The 24,905-nt window shown below is 42.7% G+C and overlaps 1 protein-coding gene across 3 annotated transcripts; it reads left to right on the top strand.

The window, feature by feature from the left end:
• Nucleotides 1-119: 119 nt before the first annotated feature.
• On the top strand, nt 120-24,566 carry QTRT2 (queuine tRNA-ribosyltransferase accessory subunit 2). 3 transcript variants are annotated; one of them, XM_079973912.1, is made up of 9 exons: nt 120-204; nt 2,070-2,283; nt 3,204-3,259; nt 5,716-5,792; nt 9,252-9,461; nt 10,265-10,464; nt 16,089-16,240; nt 18,416-18,533; nt 22,575-24,566. In XM_079973912.1, the coding sequence occupies exons 2-9, from the start codon at nt 2,078-2,080 to the stop codon at nt 22,804-22,806; spliced, it is 1,251 nt and encodes a 416-aa protein (XP_079830038.1). In that variant the 5' UTR covers nt 120-204; nt 2,070-2,077; the 3' UTR covers nt 22,807-24,566. The 3 variants fall into 3 exon arrangements, with proteins under 3 accessions (XP_079830038.1, XP_079830039.1, XP_079830037.1); XM_079973913.1 differs by having other exon boundaries at nt 149-204; nt 2,106-2,283; XM_079973911.1 differs by lacking the exon at nt 120-204 and adding an exon at nt 225-494.
• Nucleotides 24,567-24,905: the final 339 nt, after the last annotated feature.

Genomic DNA, 24,905 nt, shown 5'->3' with positions numbered 1-24,905 from the left:
AGGCGAGAGCGAACTACGAGACCCAGGTTGCCGCGCGCGACCAGAGCGCGGCGTCCTTCAGCTTCGCCATGGCAACAGCGGCGCAGCTCCTGGACCCTCCCCAAGAACCGGCGCCTCGCGATGACGAAAGCCCGCTTTGATTGGTGAGCCGGGCGCGAAGGACCGCGGCGGAAGCGAGTGGCCGGCGCGTGGAGTTAAGCTGAGGTACCGAGTGGGAGCTCGCGCGCGACAGTGAAGCGCTTGTGGCCCAGCGGGAGCAGCTCCTCTGGTTTCGTTTAAATTGGGATAAGGGCGGCGGGTACCGTCCTGGACTGCAAGTCGCTTCATTTCGTTGCGTGGTGGGCGTTAAATGTGTGGGGCTCTTCCACCTCGTGGGGGATTAAACGGGCGCCTCGGGGAGAAGAAAGCTGGGCTCAGCCGAAGGGCTGGTTTCCTACACGCAAGGAGACCTCCTTTTTATTTGGAGGAGCGTCCTCCCCTGCTGCCTGAAGCAGGCGAATCTGGGATTCTGCCCGTGTTGATGTTGCATTTTTGAATGCTCTGCTATTATTACTACGTGGACACCTAACAAGTGCCATCCATTTACGTGGCATGTTTCCCACTGTATACATTAATATATGTATACATTAATATATGAACCACACGGAACGTGGCAGCAGCTGCTTCCTGGACTTGGAGGTGAAGAAAAGGCAGTTTTTCAAGTAATCAGTGCGACCACCGACATCTTATGTGTTCCCTTCACTTAAAGCACTACAGCAAGCAGTGAACTTCTGACTATCCTGTGTGTGTGTTGAGGGCTTTTTTGAAGAAAAGGTTGTGGGGAAGACAGAGGTGCATAAAATAATGTCTGATGTAGATAAAGTGGACAGAAAGATGTACCTCCCCTTTCATAATAGCTAAAACTTTAGGTCATCAAAAGAAGATAAATGCTGCTATAACGGAAAGAAAAGCTTGTAATGTTCCCCCATCTCTGTGCTAATATGTCCACAGGCAACTTTGAACTGGGGCTGTAGTATGAGGGAAATGGTTGGACTCCTTCCTGTGCCCTGACCCTAATCCATCTCTCTCTTTTTCCCTCCCACCCTCACATCTGCTTCTAGAAGCAGAAAATTACATTGAGAGATTAGCCATGACTCTCCAACGACATCGGCCCTAGGAGGTAGTTCAGGGGTAGCCAAATTTTTGGACTAAAACTCCCATCATCCCTAGCCATTGGCCATGTTGTCTGAGTATGATGGGAATTGTAGCTCCCCAAAACGGAGGGCACCACATTGGCTACCACTGAACTAGTTCACATAGAAATATGAATAACTTGTGCTTTGAAATGCTAATGTAATATTCAAAGTGGGAACTCACAGATCTTACTTTAGGGATATTTGTGCTCCATAGTTTGTTTCAGTTTATTATTTGTGACCTTTCAGATAATGTTGGACTGCAGCTCCCATCATTGACAAAGACTGGTTGGGACTGATGGGAGCTGACGTTCAACAACGTGTTGTGGGCCTTTTACATCAACCTTAGCACAGTCCACTACCAAAATAATACATCTTAACCCCTTAGTCAACATCTTTGCCCTTAGTAAATGATGAAGTAGGTTCTTGCTTGAAAAATGAATCTCACAACAAACATTCTAAGATGCAATTCTGTGTTCTTGCACACTTCTCATTTATTTCAGTTTCTGTTACTCAGAAGGATTTCCTAGTGATAATATCTTTGTCTTTATGCCGTAGTAGTTTAATATGACTACTGTTTTTACAAAGGAGGAAATAGATGTTCAAATTGTTTCCAAATGGATATTGTAAAAATTAGATAATTAGGGAAATAAAAAGATACTTTATACCTACTCAGACCACTGATCTAACTAGCTCAAGATTGTCACTACAGTGACTGGCAGCAGCCCTCTAATGTTTCAAACAGGGTTTTCCCCCCAAGTCCTATCAGGAGATGTTGGGGTTGAACCTGGGGTTTTTTGCATGCAAAGCATGTTCTTTATTATTGAACTATCTCTGCACATAGTTGCAAGTATTGCATGATAAATATGCCTGTGTGAATTTGCTACTCTTTTTCAGTTGTGTTAATGAAGATGAAATTTTGCCTCTCCAAAGTAGTTGGTGGCTGTCGTCTTGGCACGCTGACAAATCTTGGCAGGAAAGGGATTCAATCTATGGAGATTCCAGGTTGTCTGCTTTACACCAAAATGGGATCAGCACCACACCTGACACATGACAATCTACAGTTGGTGCAAGATATTCCTGTAGTTATACAACTTCCACTTCCAGCGTTGTGAGTGCATTTTTCTTCTGGTAAAATTTGGATCTATGTCATTTAGGCCTTTATGTGTAAAACAGCACCTTAAATTGTGCTCGTCCAGCTGTATGAGGGCCAAGGCAGACTATCCATCACTAGATCATGTTTCTTTTGTAGTGTATCTTCGATTGCATAATGTTGTTGTTTTTTGTCCTTGCAGATGTGATAGAATCGGATTCCAACAGGGCAATCTTGTACATATCTAAGCAGTAGTAAACACTGAACTCTCTAGGACTCTATAGATAAGTGTGTCGTTAGGATTGCAACCTCAGACATGAATGACACAATGACTTTTAAGTCTTTGGGCAATATTGCATGACCAGTTATTGGTCACTTAAAAGCTGATTATGTATCACTTCTAACCACCTGACAGCAGGTAGCTTATTCGCTATGACCCTGTATGAGTCAACTTGCTGAATAGCTAATCAACTTCTGATCCACTTTCTGGCCTTGACTGTGGCTTGAGACTGCCCTTTTATTTGCAACTAAGGCATCTCTCCAGTCAATCACTGAGTGGAATTTTCTTCCTTCCTCCCAGTCAGGCCGCTACTTTGGTTAAATGAAATGTGAAAGAATGTCCACTGACTTGACTGGTCAAATCCTACCATTTTTCAATCTCGTTTCTATATATAAAGAGAAAACCTCATTTCCAGAGCTACCTCTGTTTTAAGACAATGTGATGTAACAGTTAAACAGTCAGTCACCTGTTGGTGTTTTGTGGATATCTTGTATAGACAGTTTATATGCAGTTAACATTTTATATTCAGTAGTGTGAGTTCCCTTATATACTCATTTAAAGCAAAACTTTACTTCAGTCATAGAATTCCAAAAATGATTTCACAGGACTGAAAAGGATTTTCCCCAGTGGTCTAATTTGTTTCTCTGTTTGGTTGCAGGGTAGAACTTCATGAGGTCTTGGCGGAATATAAAGAAGGAACTGGAAAGTTCATAGGTAATAGTATTACCGTAATACAGTGGGACGCTGGAAGATGGAATGTAATATGCAGTACAGTATTGGAAATTGTATTTGAAGTTGGATGGAATGTATTTGATTTAGGCAAGGATCACCAACACAGCATGTACAAATGGCAGTGTGCCATCAGTACCTCCTATGGCACCCATGAAAGGTTTTAGTAAATATCCCCTCATAAATCCACAATGCACAAAGACTGATGTGCCTGCTCAGTTCCTGTTTGCACTGGCTCAACCTTCCCTACATTGGGCATGCCGTGTTAAACATGCCCACATTTCATTGGACACCCACCCACCAGTTCTGAATAAAGGAGATGTGCAAAGATCTCTCTATGAGCAAACCATGGTGATGGTTGATGTAGGTGCCTTTTCCCCATTGGTGGGACAGCTGTTGGAGAGGGCATGCTTTTACCATTTCGTGGCCCTAGCTCTTTTTTTGCACTTTTCGATAATGGCAGATATGTTGTGCCCGACTCCCACAACAGCCATTTTGTGACTGGCATGCATGTCAAAATTACAGATGTGCCCACTAATCCAGAAAGTTTGGCAACCCCTGGATTAAGGCATAATAGTCCTGTAAGCCACTGACAAGCAGAGACTAGATTGCACTGTGCCTTTATATTCCACGATATTGATGCTCGCAAGTTATAGTTATATGTTTGTATAAGGAGCTTATTGCAGGCAGAATCAGTGTTGCACATGAGTGCAAACCCAGTTTGCTATTGTTTGTTTATGTGTTCACACATTGGTCAACTGATTTTCTATATGTTGGCCACTGCAACTGGTCAACCTGCCAGGAAGTGAGGACACTATGAAATAGATTTTAAAGCACTATATATACCAAAAAGTTTCTTGGAATCATAAGTCAGATTGAATTAATAATATCAGTTTAGCAGTCATGGAATATGAAAACATTGTGTATCTGGGGAGTTTTGAATGCGCTGCCATCATATCTTTAGTCAACTACAAGGATAAAACCCCTGACTTTCTTTTTGTAGAACGTCTAAGACTTTTTAAATGGTTTTTAAAGCTGTCTAATAATACCTTATGCAGCATGTTGATCACTGATGTGCCTTTAGCATATATTTAATTTGATAGAAAGCCCAGGAGTGTTTAGTAAGGCATTAAAGTTAGGTATTTTGTATATTAAAGTTAGGTATTTTGTATATTGTATATTGCAATAGCAGAATTGCAATAGCAGAGTATATTTGGGACGCAGGTGGCGCTGTGGGTTAAAGCCTCAGCGCCTAGGACTTGCCGATCGAAAGGTCGAAAGGTCGGCGGTTCGAATCCCTGCGGCGGGGTGCGCTCCCGCTGCTCGGTCCCAGCGCCTGCCAACCTAGCAGTTCGAAAGCACCTCCGGGTGCAAGTAGATAAATAGGGACCGCTTACCAGCGGGAAGGTAAACGGCGTTTCCGTGTGCGGCTCTGGCTCTGGCCAGAGCAGCGATGTCACGCTGGCCACGTGACCCGGAAGTGTCTCCGGACAGCGCTGGCCCCTGGCCTCTTAAGTGAGATGGGCGCACAACCCCAGAGTCTGTCAAGACTGGCCCGTACGGGCAGGGGTACCTTTACCTTTACCTAAAGTTAGGTAGCAAAGCCTGACAGAATTGCAGTTAAGCTGGGAATCTTAATTGCCCTACATTTCAATAAGGATCTTTAGCCAGAAGGACCTCTCTCAGAAAGTTCTGGCAAACTCTGCTCATTGTTATATTAAAAATGTTTGAAAGCAATCAGCGGTGCACTTAGGTATCTTTAGATTCTGGGCTTACTGAGCTTATCCCCTTCCCCCCTTTAGATGGCAACATGCATAGCTTTATTTATATCAAAATGTTGTAGGCCAGCCCCACTGTGTTTGGGGGCCTTCATACTTGTTCTTTTGAGTGGGGATCTGGACTGCTGCACCAAAGCCCTGCCCTCACATCACCGCTGAAAGCAATAAATGAGCTACACTTTGAGGCTGTACTTTAGCTTTCACTCTCTTATTGTTGCAGCAGTTCACTCTTTTATTTTTATGTTTGTTATCCTTTAAAGCTCTGTTCTGGGCTGGGGGTGGTTTTATCGCCAAGGAGGCTCAAGGGTCAGGTCCCCTGAGGATATCTGCGTAGAAGATGAGCAAGTCAGCTGTCATTTTGTCAGCACAGTATTAACTGCAAGGAACATTAATCAAATCAAAATCCAGAGCCTACATGCCACTATGAAGTTGAGCTTTTGTAGCTGCCACTTCCCCTCCCTTTCTCTCCTGGAAGGTGAACAGAGCTGGTCAGGAGAATATTATAGTATCTGGGGAAATGAATTGTCTGTTGTTTTTCTATTCAGAAATGATATGTTATATACACTCACAGTTGCTTATAAGCAATGTACAGTATTCAAAAGTTATCAGTGCAGGTTTCATAGTTTGTATATTAAAAGGCAATTTTTTTTTAACCATACATAGGCATGCCAGATTCAGTGCTATACTGTTCCCTCCATGACCCAGTAATCTGCTCCCCACCTGGTTACAACAACTGCAAGGTATGGTAGACACAATAACTTTCTGACATTTCAGTACTTAAATGAGCATAACAAGAGCTTGCTGGATCAAGCCAGTGGCCCATTTAGTTCAGCATCTCACAGTGGCAAACCAGATACTTATGGGAAACCCCAAAGCTGGACATGAGCACAGCAACGTTCTGCCCACCTGTGATTCTCAGCAATTGGTATTCAGAGACATAGTGCATTAGACAGTGGAGGCAGAACATAGCCATTGTGGCTTCCCAAATGAGCCACATGCAGTGAGGCTCTTGGGCTGCCGGCTCCAATCTTTCCTTCTAGCATTTTCATTCTGCAATCCAATATGCACTTCACTTGGGAGTAAATCTCACTGAATTTAGTGGGACTTACTTCTGAGTAAACATGCTTACAATTGAACTGTTTGGGAGTAGTGACAGCTGTAGAATATTTGCAGGTTGGGGGAGGCAGTTTCAGAATTTTTATTTTGCTTTATTTTTGGCAAGGACTTATGGTAGCAGGAAGATAATTATTGGTAGGAAACTATGACTGAAAGAGGTGTGCAAGGTCACTATAGAATCCTTTGCATCCAGTACCAGCACATTTTCACATCTGTTGCCACAACGAGGACTAGAAACCTCATTTAGAAACAAACAGCTAAATAAGTCTGAATGTGAGATTTTCAGGAACACAGTTTCTTGTCTGTGGAATCAAATTATATATACAACCGTTCAATAAGCATAAGACTGTGTTCCTTTTTAAATTTTCTACTTTGATAATATAATAACACAACTCCTTTCTTGATTTTCAAACCAAATTAAGCCTGGTGTTCAACATCCATATTGTTCTTTCTACCCTTTTTATAGGACCTAGAACAGAAGTATGGTAATTTATTTATTTATTTATTTATTTATTTATTTATTTATTTTATTTGTACCCAGCCACTCTGGGCGGCTTCCACAGAGACCAAAAATACACAAAAATGGCACACATTAAAAGCTTCCCTGAACAGGGCTGCCTTAAGATGTCTTCTGAATGTCAGGTAGTTGTTTATCGCTTTGACATCTGATGGGAGGGCATTCCACAGGGCGGGCACCACTACCGAGAAGGCCCTCTGCCTGGTTCCCTGTAGCCTTGCTTCTTGCAATGATGGAACCGCCAGAAGACCCTCGGCGCTGGACCTCAGCGTCCGGGCAGAACGATGAGGGTGGAGACGCTCCTTCAGGTATACTGGGCCGAGGCCGTTTAGGGCTTTAAAGGTCAACACCAACACTTTGAATTGTGCTCGTTCTATATATAATGTACAAATCTACTCCCCATGCCTATATAGTGCATTCTGATTTTGGAAGGATGTAATGAATACGGAAACATAACTTTCTTTTTCCCTGTATGGAAAAGTTTGTAATTGCTGGAGTAATTGCCCAAGAGAGCAGATGCTTGTTGATCTGTTCAACAGATGTCTCAAAGCCTAAATTAATTGAGTGTCTCTCTTAATTTTGAAATTAAGAATCAGCAAATGCATCTAAAGCAGTAAACTCTTGCTCAGTACAACTGCTAGTCTGCATTCACTGCATTTAATTATCTTCAGATGACTTTGGTTTGCAATATGTCCTGAGTGATGGCAGCTTTAATAACTCAACCTTTTGGGTCTACGTGATACCAGGGAGGCCCAGTGATTGAATAATCATCCATAATAACACCAACACTGGGTCAGAATACAAGGTTAAATGCTGCTGCTGCAATACAGCATATTATTATCAAATAGCACTATCAGTTTGCATGGCGCTCTATAGAATACAAGTCCTCGCCCCAAAGAGCTTGCAATTTATGTTGTAATTCAACACAGGGAAGGTGTGGAGTTAGGGGTCAACAGGAAAGCAGTGTGTTATTGAGCCAGTTAAACAAATTTAGGCTCAGTTACAGAAGGGCATGGAAACTGGGAGATGTGCTGAAGGGTTTGGTTTTTGTTTTTTTGTTTTTTGGAAAAGATGGGTTTTGAGGAGAGATTTGAGGGAAGTAAGGGAGGTGGCATCACACAGGTGTTCTAGGTGGTAGTTCCAAGTATATGGAGTAGCAAGGGACAAAGGACGAGTCCTTTGAGGGAGAATGAGACCTTCTGTTGCTAGAGCTAGAGGAATAAAGATCACAGACAGTCAAGTCATCAAGATGGGAGAAAGTGGAAATTTAGAAGATGTTCAGTGTAAGTGTATATAGGTTTGCAGCCTTAGTCACTCAAACAAACTGGAAGATAGTTTGGGTTATCTTTTCAAATAACTAAATCTCTTTACTGTGGGGAAGAGTCCATATTTCAAAATGTTGGGTGAATAATTCCTCCTCTGTGCACCTTTGAGATCTCCTACATTTTGGCATTACATCTTATCACATCTTTCTAATGTTAATTTTATTAGTTTTATAATTCTGTTGGTGAGTTTAGAGCAGATCTCAGAGGCTGATTCACACAAGTATATAGACATAACTTATGACAGCTGGATGTGCACTACCTCCATGTGGAGGGGTGCAAGAAAAGGAAATTCTATTATGACGGGACAGTTGTGCCCATGGAATGCACCTTCTGTTCATAGAGTGAGAACTTAAGGTCCAGACCACTATGTTATGTGAGCTGAAAAAAACTGCCTTTGGTGTGTTGTTACTGACAGTTCTTTCCATGTGGAAGTTATTACTTGATACAGGCATCACATGCTCATCCTTCAGATGATAAATCTGCTGATCATAGTTTAGAAGTTGGAATGACACTTTACAGAGAATCATAGCTGTCAACTTGCAGATTTGAAAATAAGGGACCAGCAGCCTCGAAAATAAGGGATCAGCAGCCAAAATAAGGGATTTTGCTTACCCGGCTCCTCACAATGCGCCCCTGAGGGGGCATAAGGAGAGACGGAGACGTGGCAGCTCGTGCGCGCTCTCTCACTCACGGCGGAGGACCCTGAGCTGCTGCTTCCCTCCCGAGCCAGGCGAGAATGAAACCCGGGAAAATTAAGGGACATCATCAATAAGGGACAGCAGCGGGACACGGTGCTGGAATAAGGGAGTTTCCTGCCAAATAAGGGATGGTTGACAGCTATGCAGAGAATGTGAAGCTACCACCAAAAACAGCAGCTCTTGGCATAGTTCCGCTCCATTCTCTTTGTAAGCGTCTAGGTTCAGCTGTTCATTTGTCGTGCTGTCATTAAAATGCACATTTCTCTACTTGTGCTTCACATCATTGGCTGTTGCTGACAGGAACGAGTAATGAACATATTGAAGTCAGGGTATGGGGCAGTTTAAACTAAGCATAAAGGAAATAGAAACTTGACTTTGAGGTACTTCCATTCTTAACAGCAATCAATGTTCTTTATAAAGTGCAGTTTTGCCTTGAGTTTCCAAGTGCATGAGAAGATGGTTCCATTAGCAAGATCTTTGTCACTCACTGATTATCTCCTAATCTCCCTGTTTAAACTCTCTCTGTTTGCTTGTCTCTGACAGTCAGTTTCTATATGGGGAAGTGGAGGGCGGGTAGAAATGACACCATCAAATTTCATGGCCCTCCAACGCGTTATTCAGCCAGACTGGTTCCAGTGTCTATCAGATGGAGACACGGTTGGAGAAGGAATATCTAAGAAGAGGGCCAAGAAGTCTGTGGATCGATCCCTGTCCTTTTTGGATGAGTGCCTCCAGTTGCAAGAGAAATCTCCAGTAAGAGCTAAATCTTTTTGAACCATTTCAAGTCTCCCACAACATGGGAGGTTTGGAGCATACGGTATATTGGCAAAATAGCTAGAGTAGTTCTGAAGTCTGATATTTATCGACAGAGTAGTCAAAAAGGTTCTCCCCTGCTCTAGTGAATACATTGAGGCACTAGTGTGTAGAACTGCTTCCCAAAAATGATATTTGCACTGCCATTTAGGCCTTTACTTAATTGGGAGCGGGGGAATGAGCTTTTCTCTTATGTTGGAAAAAACAAGTGTGAAAAGTTCTTTTATTATTCTGATAGTTCTTCATAAGGTAGTGGTAGCCAGGAGCTCTATGGTTCCTTGGCAGTAGGAAACCAATCTGCCACAGCCAGTATTGACTTTTTCTTAAAAAGTACCAATCTAGGGTGGAGAATCAGCCTTAAAATATTGGGAACAGAGTCTCAGGCTATTACATTATGTGTACTTAACTCTCATTTAAGTACCATGAAGTTAACTGATGTCAAGATAAGGGGGGAAGGACAAGGACAGTGATATGGTAATTATTTTTTTCTGTGTCCCAGTTCATTCATTTAACCCTTATACTCCACACTGGCTTTTTTCTTTCTTTTTGGTATCTGCCCCAAATAAGGCTGGTGCAACAGGGTAGTCAGTTGTGTAATCCTAACCATGTCCATTCAGAACGGACTCCTGTTGAATTTAGTGGGGCTTCCTCCAGGCAAGTAGGGGTTAGGATTGCAGGCTTAACTTGCCTTCTCCAGCCAAAGGGTGTATTTTTCTTACATTTATAACTTCCTTCCAAACTAGGAATTGCAACAGAGCTTGATAATTGGAGTTGTTGAAGGTGGAGATGTGTTGGAAGAGAGGCTCCGATCTGCTAAAGAGACTGCCAAGAGACCGGTAGCTGGCTTCTTGCTGGATGGCTTTCAAGGAAATTCCATGGCCTGGAAGACCAAACTGGAACTCTTGTCCGTGGTTACAGCAGAGTTACCAGAAGATAAACCCAGGTCAGACCACAGTGTAAATTTGATCAAAAGCCGCATAATGCAGATACTTGGAAAGTTCCTGGCTGATTATATCTCCAGACCACAACTGTTTTTATATGCTGTTGAAAATGAATTTTTCATAAATTATGGGAAGGGTGGGGCACTTCAGGCCATGAATCTAATCAGGCCTTCCAGGCCTCCCTACCTGCCCTAAACCTTATGATGTACATGTTATCTTTTGTTTATGTACCACTTTTTGGGTGGATCTCACAAAACGGTTTATGTAAGATTATTGCAACAACCATGAATATTGATTTTAAAGAGTGGAAATTGAAACCTTTGATATCAGGTGTGAGGCAGATAAAGTCACAGCTGAGCCAAAAGGGGGTTTGCAGGCAGATAGAAATTAGCATATTTCAGAGAGAGGAATTCTGAGTGCCGGAGGGGAATTGGCGATTGACATAAATTTAGGCTACAATTCATCATGATTCAAGAGACATTGTGTCCCTTTTCAGTGTCTCATGGCAGGAAGTTTGGCACCTCTCCCCACTGCTAATGAACAATTTCTGTCTTTTTTTCTGGTGGTCTTGTTTCAAGCTTTCAAAATAAGCAAGTGGAGGAGTGTTGCTTTGTGTTTGCCTGTGGTTTGGAGATCAGCATTTCATTGCAATTGGGAATTGCAATAGCAGAGTACTACCGACTTTGTTATCTCCACTGGCTGTGGAAGAAAATCACCCCAAGAGCTTATCAGGATCATTAAAAATGCAAAAACTGTCCCTTGGCAGTATATTCTTTTAATAAACTTCTTTCTTCCATTGGGAGATAACTGTTTTCAGCACTGGAAAACAGGCAGAGCTTTCAAATGAGATTTAAAAAAAGTTCATAAATTACTGGCAAAATACTGCAAGAGAGGTGACAGATTTTGTGGCTGTGTTCCACATTTTTCTGCTCCTTAAGGGCTGCGTTTGAGTAGTATTGAAGGAAGAACTGGACCTTAAAAGAGTAGAAAAACAATGTGGAAGGCACAAAATGGCAGGGGAATCAGCAGAGGTGTGATGTCACTCCTAATCAGTGGGAAGCTTCACAAGAAGCTTCCGTCCATGGGCAAAGAGAGCAACTGTCACCTCTTCTTACCCAAGCCCTACATTCCTTACCTGCCTACCTGCCAGCTGCGTCAACTTTCTCTGCAAAAGTTGCCCTCCCCTCTCACTATTGCATTCAGCCTGGAATGGAGATGGCTGGAGTGATAGAGGAAGAAAATCTGCCTGTCAAACTTTGACAGACATCAAGTTGTTTTTAAATTGGGAGTAACCTTGATTGCTGTTAGAAAGATTGTTGTTAAGGAACTTCAAATGTTAATTGCTTGTATAATAGCTATGTTAAATGCATAGCATTTTCCTTTCCAGGGAGCATAAAAATAAACTCAGCTCATGCTGTAAGTTTTCTGTGGCCTGGTCAAAAAAGTCATTACTAAAGTGACAATTTATTATGGTACTGTGCATTTTTCTAGTCATCTGCTAAATTTATTGACCTAGATTGACTTGTTCAATTGTCAGCACAGCCATTATTCCTGAGGGAGAGAAAAACCGCTGTTTTTACACCTCCCAAGTTTTTGACAAAGCTGCCAGCTGAATTTGTGGAGTCTAGCATTGCTATTACTAATAATAGCATATTAAGCATGGGTGACTCCATCTGAATTTTTGAGCCCCAAGGGGATATTATAGCTCTGGCTAATGGCAAAATGCTTTTAGGAAAAAAATTACTTTTGGTGAAGAAGGCTCATGTGATCTGGATGGCTTGAAGGAGAATGTGTGCAAAATGTCAGAAATGCAATTCATATTTTCTTGGGATGGGGGCATATTATTTAACCAGAGAAGTCCCAAAATGAAAGTAAGTGTACTTTACTTTCACCCTTGACTCCAAGAAGTACTATTGGCTCCCATTTCACAACAGTTTGGGACTGCCTACTACAGAGGGCCCTAAGGATTCAACCCTGCAGTCAGTGCTAAAACTAACTGGGTTAAGGTTACACACAACTAAAGCGACTTTAACTTAATGGTTTTTGGTTTAGATCAGTGAATGTGTGTTTTGTGTTTGCTGACCAGTTTACACAAACAAAAACTCACAATGATGTTTTGTAAACCAGGGATGCGAAATTTGTGGCCCTCCAGATATTGTTGAACTACAGCTCCTATTATTCCTGACTGTTGCCTATCCTGGCTTGAGCTGGTGGAAGTGGGAGTCCAACCACATCTGGAGAGACACACATCCCCCATCCCTGCTCTAAATCATGAGGCAACTGTAGCAAAAGCAATCAATCAATGTGAAATTAAACCAGGTAAAGGTAAAGGGACCCCTGACTAAGCCACTTCTCGCGAACCAGAGCAGCGCATGGAAACGGTGTTTACCTTCCCGCCAGAGCAGTACCTATTTATCTACTTGCACTTTGACGTGCTTTCGAGCTGCTAGCTGGGCAGGAGCTGGGACCAAGCAACAGGAGCTCACCCCGTCGCGGGGATTCGAACCACCGACCTGCTGATCAGCAAGCCCTAGGCTCTGTGGTTTAACCCACAACGTCACCTGCGTCCCCTTAAATCAGCATGTGTGGGAAATTGCAGCATTTTCAGTATCCAGGAGAGATCAGCTAAATAGAGAAACAAATAATAGTATCTCCTCTGATGTAACATGATTTTCAGGTCGCTAGAGCTGCCAGCAAGCTCTTTATTATATTTCCTCTATAACTGGGTAGAAGGTAACCCACTCATATGAACAAACTTAATGTGAATCCAATATTTATAGGTATTTAGAACTCTTAAATAGTTTTTACTTTTTCTCCCAATTGGATTTAATGCTGAAAAGGAAGGAGAACAGAATTTAGATTCTCACTTATCAAATTTTGACTATTTGTATTACTATTTGAAACAATACTGGTTTTGCCTTCATTTCACCTGAAGATAAAAGTTCCAGTGGAGAAATTCCCTGTTCCATTATATTATAGAGAACATCCTTCAGCCATGTATTTCTGTATAAATCTTGACAGATCTCAGAGTGCTTACTGACTTCCTGAAAGCCAAAGCAGACTTTATTACTTCTGGAAAACAGCAGTGCCCAAACCATACATGTTATAGATTTCAGTCCTATTTTCAGGCATATTCCTGTATTAACCACACCTGGGGACATGGGTATCACTCTGAAAAAGAATGAGCAAGCTCTTTTACTCCTCTGCTGGTGCACTGTATCCCTCTGATTGCCTCATATAAGATCCGGTTTTTTAATTGGAACACCTACAGTGCTATATGCACTGAATGAAAAGCTCTGTGAAAAAGAATCTTCACAGATTTCACAGATCAGTCAAACTGCTATGTGCTAAAACAAAATAAAAAAATTCCTTCCAGTAGTACCTTAAAGACCAACTAAGTTAGTTCTTGGTATGAGCTTTCGTGTACATGCACACTTCTTCAGATACACTGAAACAGAAGTCACCAGACCCTTCTATATAGTGAGAAGGTGGGGAAGGGTATTACTCAGAAGGGTGGTGGGATTGGGTGATTGGCAGATAGCTGTGATGAGCCTGTTGACGACTCTTAACGACTGCAATAGGTCTTACAGGAAAAAGCAAGGGGTGAGAAGGTGAAAGATGGCTTTGTCATGTATAATGAGATAAGAATCCAATGTCTTTGTTCAGATCAGGTCTCTCCATGGTTTTAAGTTTGGTAATAAGTTGCAATTCAGCAACTTATGCTATGTGCTAATTGAAGTTTACACTTTGCAACTGTTTTCCCCATCTCCACCTGAAAGGGAGAACCAACTGTATCCTGAGCTAAGACAAAGCATACTAGCCCGCAGCTCAAATATTAGCATGTGAACTCAAATGATTAAGATAAAAATTGCAAAGCATTTTGGACTATGAAAGGTGCTGCAGAATGATAAACAGTAGTCGTGATAATTCTTATCAATCCAAGTGCGTCTAGGGAAAGTGACTTGGTAAGCTTTAAATGCTGGTCTTGAATTAAATAAACGACTGCTCAAAGAAAAAGTACCTTTGAATTGTTGGGGTGCAAGTTAATTTGAAATGCGCTTTTAATATATTGAACGTGTTGCAAACAGAAGATAATATATGTTGTACCTTGCCCCCTTCTAAAAAATGTGTGGATCAAAAATATCAATAAATCTATTTGGCATATTCAGCCAGTCTGTTAGCTGCTTTGTTCAGGATGTTGCTGCCAACCTATAAAGGCCTATACAGTATACCTGAAGGTCCAGTATACCTGAAGGAGCATCTCCCCCCCCCCCCATCATTCTGCCCGGACACTGAGGTCCAGCGCCGAGGGCCTTCTGGTGGTTCCCTCACTGCGAGAAGCGAAGTTACAGGGAACCAGGTAGAGGGCCTTCTTGGTAATGGCACCTGCCTTGTGGAACGCCCTGCCACCAGATGTCAAAGGAAAAAACAACTACCAGACTTTTAGAAGACATCTGAAAGCAGCCCTGTTTAGGGAAGCTTTTAATAGCTGAAGGACTATTGTATTTTAATATTTTGTTGGAAGCAGCGCCGAGTGGCTGGGGAAACCCAGCCAGATGGGCGGGGTATAAATAATAATAATAATAATAGTTTGGGTTTTGCATGGCTTAAAAAGGTCTGTCCATGTTTCTTCTTTCTGCTGTGATGATTTTGCAAAGCCAAAGCCTCCACACAGACTTATTAGCTATCAAGCCAGGTTCAAGGTTTTGCTGCTGACATTTAGAGCCCATTGAAACAACTTGGGACCAGGATACCAGGCAGACTACTTCCCCTGATACAGACTAAGCCAATCTTTAAGATATGCAGAAACCCTGCTGGTCCTTCAATAACCAGCAGATAATCACTTGGTGGCATTGGGGAAGCAGGACTTCTTGGTGTCGGCACCCACACTCCAGAATACTCTTATTTACCTGGATTCTGACTTTTAATTTTTAATTGTTTGCTTTGTACACTGCTGAGTTTTATTTGTGATATACAGTTGCATTTTGGTCTTATATCCTTTTTATGTAGCCTAGGAAATTTTATTGAATGCTTGTCTTTTAGTTTTAATGTAGAACGCTGAGAGACTTCTACATTTATGTTTTATAAATAAATAAAATTCATCATTAAGATATGTTAGGGAGGTAAAGCTCTTGGGCCTCTCTACATCTGTTATTGAATTCAAGGCAATGGCTTTTTGAGGGTGGCTCCAGGGATTTTGGAAGAAGCTCTTTAATGAAATTCACTGAACTAACCCTACAGGCATTTGGAAGCGATATGCCTGATCATGCAAGGTGCTGAAACTGCCATTGTACTCTTCTCCTGCTTTTTGGGCTTCCTATAAGCATCTAGTTGTCCACTGTGTTAACAGGATGCTGGGCCAGATGGCCCTTTGGCTTGATCCAGCAGGGCTCTTCTTATGTTCTGACAGCCTTTTTTGAAAGTGTTTTATTCAATACCCCAAAAGCTGGTTATTTGAAATTGACTGTATTTATTATAAATATTGTTTATTGTAAATGAATTTTGTTCTTTTAAAGGGAACCCTCTTGGAATTTTAAGGTAAAATTAGGGGGGGGATTGTGTGTGTGTGTGTGTAATTAATAGATTACAATAAACTAAACAACCTTTGCCGCTATGTCTTCTGCAGACTGATTCATGGAATTGGCAGGCCAGATGAGGTGCTGGACTGCATTGAGAGAGGCATAGATGTTTTTGAGAGTTCTTTCCCTTACCAAGTGACAGAGCGGGGCAGTGCTTTGTCCTTCAGCTATAATTATAAACCAGATCCTGAAACAGCAGGTATTTGTCTTAATGGACTTCTTTTGTGTGAATTCTGGAATAGTTGCATTACTTTTTTAGTTCTTAGAAACAGATACACACAGTATTGCACTATTAATCACCTCCTTATTATCTGTACCTCATTTGACATCAGAAAAACAATAAACTGGTTATAACAAAAGAAATGCTATTTTCAGATGAAGCTTGACGTTGTAGTTGAGACCACTATTTTTTATTAGGTATAGTGTTCCTTATAGTCTATATATGTTACTGAGGCTTAGGATAGTTAGTGTTTTGCAGTGGAAGATTACAGTAATTCTTCTCTTCAGTCTCATCCAACTAGCAATGAAGAAATCAAACCATGACTTTAAGGAGCTCTTTTTCGGCTTCACCTTGCTTATTATTATTATTATTATTTATTTATACCCCACCCATCTGGCTGAGTTTCCCCAGCCACTCTGGGCGGCTCCCAATCGAGTGTTAAAAACAATATAGCATTAAATATTAAAAACTTCCCTAAACAGGGCTACATTCAGGTGTCTTTTAAAAATAGGATGATGATGATGATGATAATAATAATAAAATTTATTATTTATACCCCACCCATCTGGCTGGGTTTCCTAGACAGTAAATAGCCCTGGTTAACTCTGCATTCCAGTAGGCCACCAGGGAATCAGCTGAAAGGCCATCAACATGGGATAAAACATCCCCTACCACTCTCTGGAAACCATGGATCCATTAAGTGGCTGGAGTGGACCATCCGAATTGGTCCCACCTCCCTGCAGAGGGGAAGGGTCACAGAGAAGTCCAGTTGCACCAGGAAGTGATCTGACCATGGCACTTCTTTTGTTTCGCTTTTACTTAGTGTCAGATCACCAACATCCATAGAGGTAAAGACCAGGTCTAAGGCATGTCCGTGGTTATGAGTTGGGCCAAACTTATTCAGGGACAGCCCCATGGAGGCCATGCTTTCCACAAAGTCCCAAGCAGCCTCTAGTAAGTTTGTGTTGGCATGGGTGTTAAAATCCCCCAGGACAACCAAAGTAGGTGTCTCCAGGAGAACATCCACCACAACCTGAAGCAGCTCAGGCAGGGAATCCTTGGTGCAACGGGGAGGTCAGTACACCAAAAGGAATCCTGTACTGCCCTCCTTAAAAGGTTGCATATGTTATTAAACTTGCTTGTATGTTGTGTTGTTTTGTTTCCATCAAAACAGAAGTTCCTTAGATTATGAAGGACGTTTAGGGACTGTACTTTTTCTTAATCAAAAGATTTCAAACAGGGCTGTCATTCACAGACAGGGCAAGTGTGAAAATGTAGGCCCAAAAAGGAGCAGCAGATGGCTTTCTTAATGGGTTCAGGGTTGAGGGTTTGTTTCATGCTTTGGCAACTTTGAGCAGACAAGTATATCTTTTATCACATTTTCCAGAAACCTTACTTACAAAATGACAAGTCATACAGAATTAAAGGTGCAAAGGGGAAACACTCTGCTCCTTTTTCTCATTGAAGAAGAAGCTTTAGAGTCTCTCTGTGCTTCCTGGTAACTTGTTTGGAAATAGAAGATAGTCTTTTATTTATAAAAGAAATAAACCCACAACAATACCTAGTCTCCTTTCAGAATTTCCAAAGGATGAATAGGCTTCACATGCACCATAGACCCATTTCTCCACCCCAGTGATTTTATGAACATTTCAGTGTGCTGAGAACTTACAGATGGTATCCTTATGAGTCTCTCTTTACTACTGTGACAGTCTAAACATTCTGATTGAAATTCTTTCAAGAAGCTGTCAGGCTGTCAGGTCAGATGTGGAGTGTGGATCAGATGCAGGTCACTTATGAACTCCATCCAAATAAAAACAAGCTATTGAATTTGGTGACTTCACAGTGTGCAAAATGCAGTTCAGGCAGGATTGAATTTTATGGTTATTTAAGAATGGGAAAGGGAAGGCAGCTGAGCAACAGCAACGGAAATGCAGCAATTTGAGCTTCAAGTCCCCATCAGATTAGTTGGCTCCCTTCTACCTCTAAAGTCTTGTCACTTTTTTTTTACTACCTCTACTATATCATGATTATCTTTTAAACATTTTAAATGCCCATGTGGGTTTTAATGAGAGAGTCTTCTTGAAGTGTTTGAGACAGGATTTTTTTTAGTATTTATTTAACCTTATTAATGAAATACTTTGTGCTTCATTGCAGTCTTAAAAGAGAAAGGGCAAAAAGACACGAAGAGAAAAGAGGATGAAAAAACAGACAATGAAACAATCCACAGAGCTCAAGAAATTGCTTCATTTGAAATAAATTTAAAAGAAAAAAGGTATGTTGTTTTAAGAGTTTAGTTTGAAATGTCAGCTTCTGCAATAGACTACTTGTCTTGTTGCTTAAGGGAGAAGTTCTGCATTTACCTGGAAATAAACACTACTGAACATGGTGGGACTCGTTCTAAGTAAATATGCTCTTGTTGGCAAAGTTCTGAGTCTATTTAGGTTTATGCAATAAGTAACTCAAGTATTCCACTGTTCGGAGGTTTTGCTATTGGGAATGAGAAACAGCAGACTGAAATCACTCAAGTGTCAAACGAACATGCTAGTATTACTGTATCTCAACCAATAAATGGACAATTATAACAATTAATAAATAACCACCCCACAATGTCCAAATGCCAAACTAATCCTGGTTACAGGGAACCAGGCAGAGGGCCTTCTTGGTAGTGGCACCCGCCCTGTGAAACGCCCTCCCACCAGATGTCAAAGAGAACAACTACTACCAGACTTTTAGAAGACATCTGAAGGCAGCCCTGTTTAGGGAAGCTTTTATTGTTTGATGCATTACTGTATTTTAATATTTTGTTGGAAGCTGCCCAGAGTGGCTGGGGAAGCCCAGCCAGATGGGCGGGGTATAAATAATAAATTATTATTATTATTACTACTCAGTTTCCTGGGTAGATGAGTCAGCAATATCAGATGAGATCATTATCATTATTATCATTTGTTATGCACTTAATAAAAACATATCAAAGCAACTTCACAAGATAAAATACAAACAGATAAAATTAATTAAAAGCTAAGAAATTAACAAAAAGTACGTAATAAAAAATTCCTAAAATGCTCATCCACGAAGACAGCAAAAAGGACAAGTTCTACCCCACCCTGCTAAAATATCAGCACCACAGTACAGGCTAGCTTAGCTGCCAGTGCTGCTCTTAGGGTAGCAGTTTCTGATATCTGATATCTTTCAACTTGTCAGAGTTTGCTTTACTTTCTAACCGCTTCCCTCTATTCTTTCCTTTTCCTTCTTTGCCAGGTATTCAGCTTTTCATCACTCTCTTGTGCTCCTTGTCGATTATTTCCCCTATCCCCTTCATGCCCTTGTACCAATCATATTTCCTTAACTGACTCTCTCTCCCTTTTCTCACCATTCTTTGGCCCTCAAGTTTGCTCATATTCAAAGAGCTTAGGAACAGGCATTACGGGAGCCATGATTGGCACATGATGTTACAGGTGGCCAATGGTTAGAAAACATCCAGAATACCACAGATGTATACATTCTAAAACCAATGATTGTATAGCAAACTTACGCCCCCTTGAGTTGGAAAAAATGTTGAAAAAATACCGTACTTTTCGCACCATAGGACGCACTTTTCCCGTCTTAAAAACTAAGGGGGAAAGTCTGTGCGTCCTATGGAGCGAATGCAGGGGGGAGCCCCCAAGAGCCCCACACAAGCTTCACGCGGCTCTTGCGGGCTTTTCCCCAGGAGGGAGAAGGGACTGACACCGCCAGTCAGTCCCTTCTCCCTTCTCTAGAAAAGGCTTGCGCAACCTCTGCAGCCGGGGGGAGGCTGCGCAAGGCTAAAGAGGAAGCCGTGGCAGGGCGCAGCGAGCGCGATCCATCCCGTTCGCTGCCCTGGCTTCCTTTTTAGACTTGCGCGCCCCTCCAGCCGGGCGGGGGAGGCTGCGCAAGACTAAAGAGGAAGCCGGGCAGCGAGCGCGATCCATCCCGTTCGCTGCCCTGGTTTCCTCTTTAGCCTTGCGCGCCCCTCCAGCTGGGCGGGGGAGGCTGCGCAAGGCTAAAGAGGAAGCCGGACAGCGAGCGCGATCCATCCCGTTCGCTGCCCTGGCTTCCTATTTAGCCTTGCACACCTCTCCAGCCGGGCGGGGGAGGCTGCGTAAGGCTAAAGAGGAAGCCAGGGAAGCGAGCACGATCCATCCGCGATCCACCAGAGGTAGATCTTAACCCTTGCCTCACCTAGGAGCTTCTCTGGGTAGGAATCCCCTCAGCTTAAGTGGGGTGGGGGAAGTGTGGCAGGTAGGGGGGTACCTACCTAGACACTGAAGCCAGTGTCTCTCCGATGAAAATTGGGAGTGGGCATTGTGTGAAGTGGCTTGGATCTCCTGCCGCAAAACTGTAGGACTGTATAGAGTTGGGAGGGCCACCCGAGGGTCATCTAGCCCAGCCCCCTCACAATGTAGGAATCAGTGGCTTGGATCTCCTGCCGCAGAACTGTAGGACTGTATATAGTTGGGAGGGCCACCCGAGGGTCATCTAGCCCAGCCCCCTCACAATGTAGGAATCACAGCTAAAGAACGCCAGGCAGATGGTCCCCCAACCGTTGCTTAAAAGCCTCCAGTGGTGGAGACCCCCAACACCTTCCGAGGTCATAGAATTGCAGGGCTGGAAGGGAACCCCAGGAGTCATCTAGTCCAGCCCCGGTGGACAGTGGGCGCGATCCATCCCGTTGCGCAAGGCTAAAGATGCTGTGGAAGGCTAAAGAGGAAGCCAAGGCAGCGAGCGGGATGGATTGCGCTTGCTGCCTTGCCTTCTTCTTTAGCCGCGCTGGAGAGGTTTAGCTCCTGGTTGGAGAGGTTGCGCGGCTATGGATCCCGCTCGCTATCTTGGCTTCTTTGCTCTTTGGGGCTGGGGGGGTGGAACCCGGGCCTCCCCCGCAGCTCCGAGAAGCTCTGGGAGAAGAAGACAGGCTGCGCGCAGCCTGTCCATTGCTCTTTGGGGCTGGGGGGGGTGGAATAATTTTTTTCCCTTGATTTCCCCCTCTTAAAACTGGGTGCGTCCTGTGGTCCGGTGCGTCCAATAGAGCGAAAAGTACGGTACATCTCTTTTAGCAGATATCTTACTAAATGCTTTTGATGCTTTCCACATCTGTATGCACATCCTGGCTCTATTTAATGGTAAAGGTAAAGGTACCCCTGCCCGTACGGGCCAGTCTTGACAGACTCTGGGGTTGTGCGCCCATCTCACTTAAGAGGCCAGGGGCCAGCGCTGTCCGGAGACACTTCCGGGTCACGTGGCCAGCGTGACATCGCTGCTCTGGCGAGCCAGAGCCGCACACGGAAACGCCGTTTACCTTCCCGCTGGTAAGCGGTCCCTATTTATCTACTTGCACTTGGAGGTGCTTTCGAACTGCTAGGTTGGCAGGCGCTGGGACCGAGCAGCGGGAGCGCACCCCGCCGCAGGGATTCGAACCGCCGACCTTTCGATCGGCAAGTCCTAGGCGCTGAGGCTTTAACCCACAGCGCCACCTGTGTCCCTTTGGCTCTATTTAGTGCAGGGAAAATTAATTTCTTGTCAACATTTTAAAAATTAAATAGAAATTATGATTGCCTTCATTTTTCATGCTGTGCTTGGGACAGGCTAGAGGGATTAACTTATATTTTGTGAAAACTATCAAACCTTAAAGGAACTTGAACACTCTTGGCTGTCCACCCACACCAGAAATTACTGGGCTTCTAAGTTTTTGTTGACAGCAAAGCTCCAGGGTGCCTCTTGCCAAGGTGGTACTTCTGTAGCTCTCTGCCTTATTATTGTGGTGTATGGGTCTCCTGCTGTGTCCTGTAATGGAATGCAGAGAGCAGATAGATAGCAGCATTATCTTGATGAAGAAAAGGATGAGTCTGCCATTCACCTTGAAAGTTCATCCTGCCATAGTAATTGAAACCATAGCCATTACGTTTCAGGTTAGGGTGGGGCAAGGCAGTATTCGTTGTCAGGCTCCATAGCATTCCAGCTGAGAATCCCTACACCCACCCTGATAACTCATCTGCTAGCTGGTATTAGAAAAATACTTTGACACCCAGGTGATAACTCCATCTTTAGTTTCCATAGAATATACTGGTGCTTTTTCGATTGTTAGCCCCTTGGGACAAGAATCTGCCCTCTTATTCTTTGCAGTGCACTCTGTGTATAGAATACTTTTTGCTTTGCAATCAGACAGCGTCTCACAATGAGTGATTAGTGGCTGCCTCATTGTGCCCAATGTGTAGGGTTTTTTTTAATTGTGGGAGGCTTGCTTTATTTTTATTTTTATTTTTATTTAGCGTTAATATCTGCTCATTTTCTTACTTAGGTACCAGGATGACTTTGGCCCTTTAGTGAATGGATGCTTGTGCTACTGCTGCCAGAATCATAGTCGTGCCTACCTTCATCACCTTCTTGAGACCAAAGAGTTGCTAGCTGGTGTGCTGCTTATGATGCATAACTTTCAGCACTATTTCGGTTTCTTCTCTTCTGTGCGAGATGCTCTGAAAGAAGACCAGCTGGATCGATTGAGAGAGATTGTCAGCATGCAAGCACCTTGAGGCTAGAAATACATAAATAGTACACGGAGAAAAGAACCCATGAAGCAACAAGCTCCATATTTTGGCTACCATTAATCTCATGTCATCTGAAGCCCAAGCCTTCTGGAATCTTTTCCCCATTAGCCAACCAGTTGTAGCAAGGACAGCCTGATGTTGTTGGACTACAACTTCCAGCATCCCTACCATTGACCATGCTGATGGGAGCTGACATCCCAACAACATCCTCAAGGCACTACCTTGACTACCTCTGGGTTAAAGGAACAAGAAAACAAAGGAGATCACATTTCTAGAGGTACCCATTCATTATGTTTATCATCATGACTTGTGTCTGTAATCCTCAGGAATCCTAAGAACACTAGAGCTGAAGAAAAGAATATAAACTGTCACATGAATCTTGTTTAAAATGTCAGCTTGCATTGTGGGCTCTGACTTCATCCTCATAACCGGCTAATAATCAGCCCATTTGGGCTTTTATTTAAAATGCCTATGGGAAGAAGATGAAACATAGAAAAAATGACTTTGCACCTCTTTGACCTCTGGCTTGCTGGGCACACAGGTAATGTTTTGCAAGTGGGACCAATCCCCACAAGTATTTCATAGACTTACACAGTGCAGAACCCTTACCCTGCACTATGGCTTGTCTGTTTCACTCCACAGTTTTGATAAAAAGTCCCCAGAACAACAGCTGTTCTATCTTCATGGTTTTTAATACGCTTTTAACAATTTTCCTCTTGCAGATTCCATTCTCCCTCCCTGATTTGTGGCTGGCAAGGGGCATACCTTGATTAATGTAGCTGCACAATGTGTGGTAGTGCTTTGATGATATCAGAGGACATGGGTGCCAACACATGTTGGGCTTCTGTATCTTCTTGAGTTCAATCATGCTTTTTTATTGAGTGGAGTATTTAAACGTATTATTATTATTATTATTATTATTCATGAGAAACATCAGTAAGACACTTGTACAAATTTTTGTAATACTTCTGGGTAAGGCTGTTGCATAGAAGAGCATAGGCATTGAAACACATGGGGTCTTATCTGGAGATCTTTGCCTATGGTCCTGCTACTATGCATGAAAGATCAGGGTGTGTTCCCTCAGCAGTGTAATCAGCTTTGCAAAAACCAAGTGCTTGTGTGAAAGAATGGGAGGACTGAATCTAGACCCTCACCCCCCCCCCCCCTCTGCCAGAGCTTACAGTGGTGACCATTTTCTAAGGCAGGTGATTGGAATCTGATCCATCCCATATTGTTAGATCTCCAAGAAAGGATACTGCCATGCTGACCAGGGAAGAATGGCAGATCAAGTTGATGGATTATGCTGAAATGACTAAAATGACCAGAAGAATCAGAAATCAGGAAGACCAGCATTTTAATAAAGAATGGGGAAAATTTATAACTTAAAGACAATTGTAAATACCTAAAATTGTTAGTAGGATTGGAATATCACTTGTAGTTTAATGGTGAATTTTGGATGCAATGGAGAGAGAAAATATTTGAATCATTATAAAAGATGCAGGAGGAAATGATTAACAGTAGGACCCACAAAGGAGACGAGGGAATTCCAAGAGATTCTGTGGAATCTTGTTTTTATGTATGTTGGATATCTCACTGTAAAATTTTAATCTGAAAACCCAAATAAATTCCTATTAAACAAAAGGACACTGCCATGTTGAATTGGAAAGTGGGGAAGGTGCTAAACTTTTGTCTTTTGCTAACTGCAACTATCAAAATCTTTTAATAATAAACAAAACTTTTTTTTATTTTTGTCATTATCGATTCAGCCTCTTCTTTCAGTGGGTTGTTTATCTGAATCAGGATGTTTTGAATGTGGATCGGTGTGCTTTGATTTAATTGGCTCTTGAATATTCCATCCCCAAATTCTTAAAGGTACACGGTTTACCATGGTCTTGTGTTTCACAGGCTGCTTTTCCTTTTTCGTCAACTCTCCTAAAGCTGGTGTGGCTAAAGCTTGCTACACTTCTTTCTTCCTTCTCCCAGAATGGAGTGATGTTTGTGGAGACACATGAAAGCGCTTCATACATTTAGGAAGGAAATGCATGGCTGGTTTGCTTAAAGCAGATGTGCAAAAGGTGGCTTTT

The sequence above is a fragment of the Podarcis cretensis genome (genome assembly GCF_951804945.1).
Source record: "Podarcis cretensis genome assembly, chromosome: 4".
Taxonomy (NCBI): Eukaryota; Metazoa; Chordata; class Lepidosauria; order Squamata; family Lacertidae; genus Podarcis; species Podarcis cretensis.
Note: the sequence above shows the minus strand (reverse complement) of the source record. Positions and strands in the feature narration are given on the sequence as shown.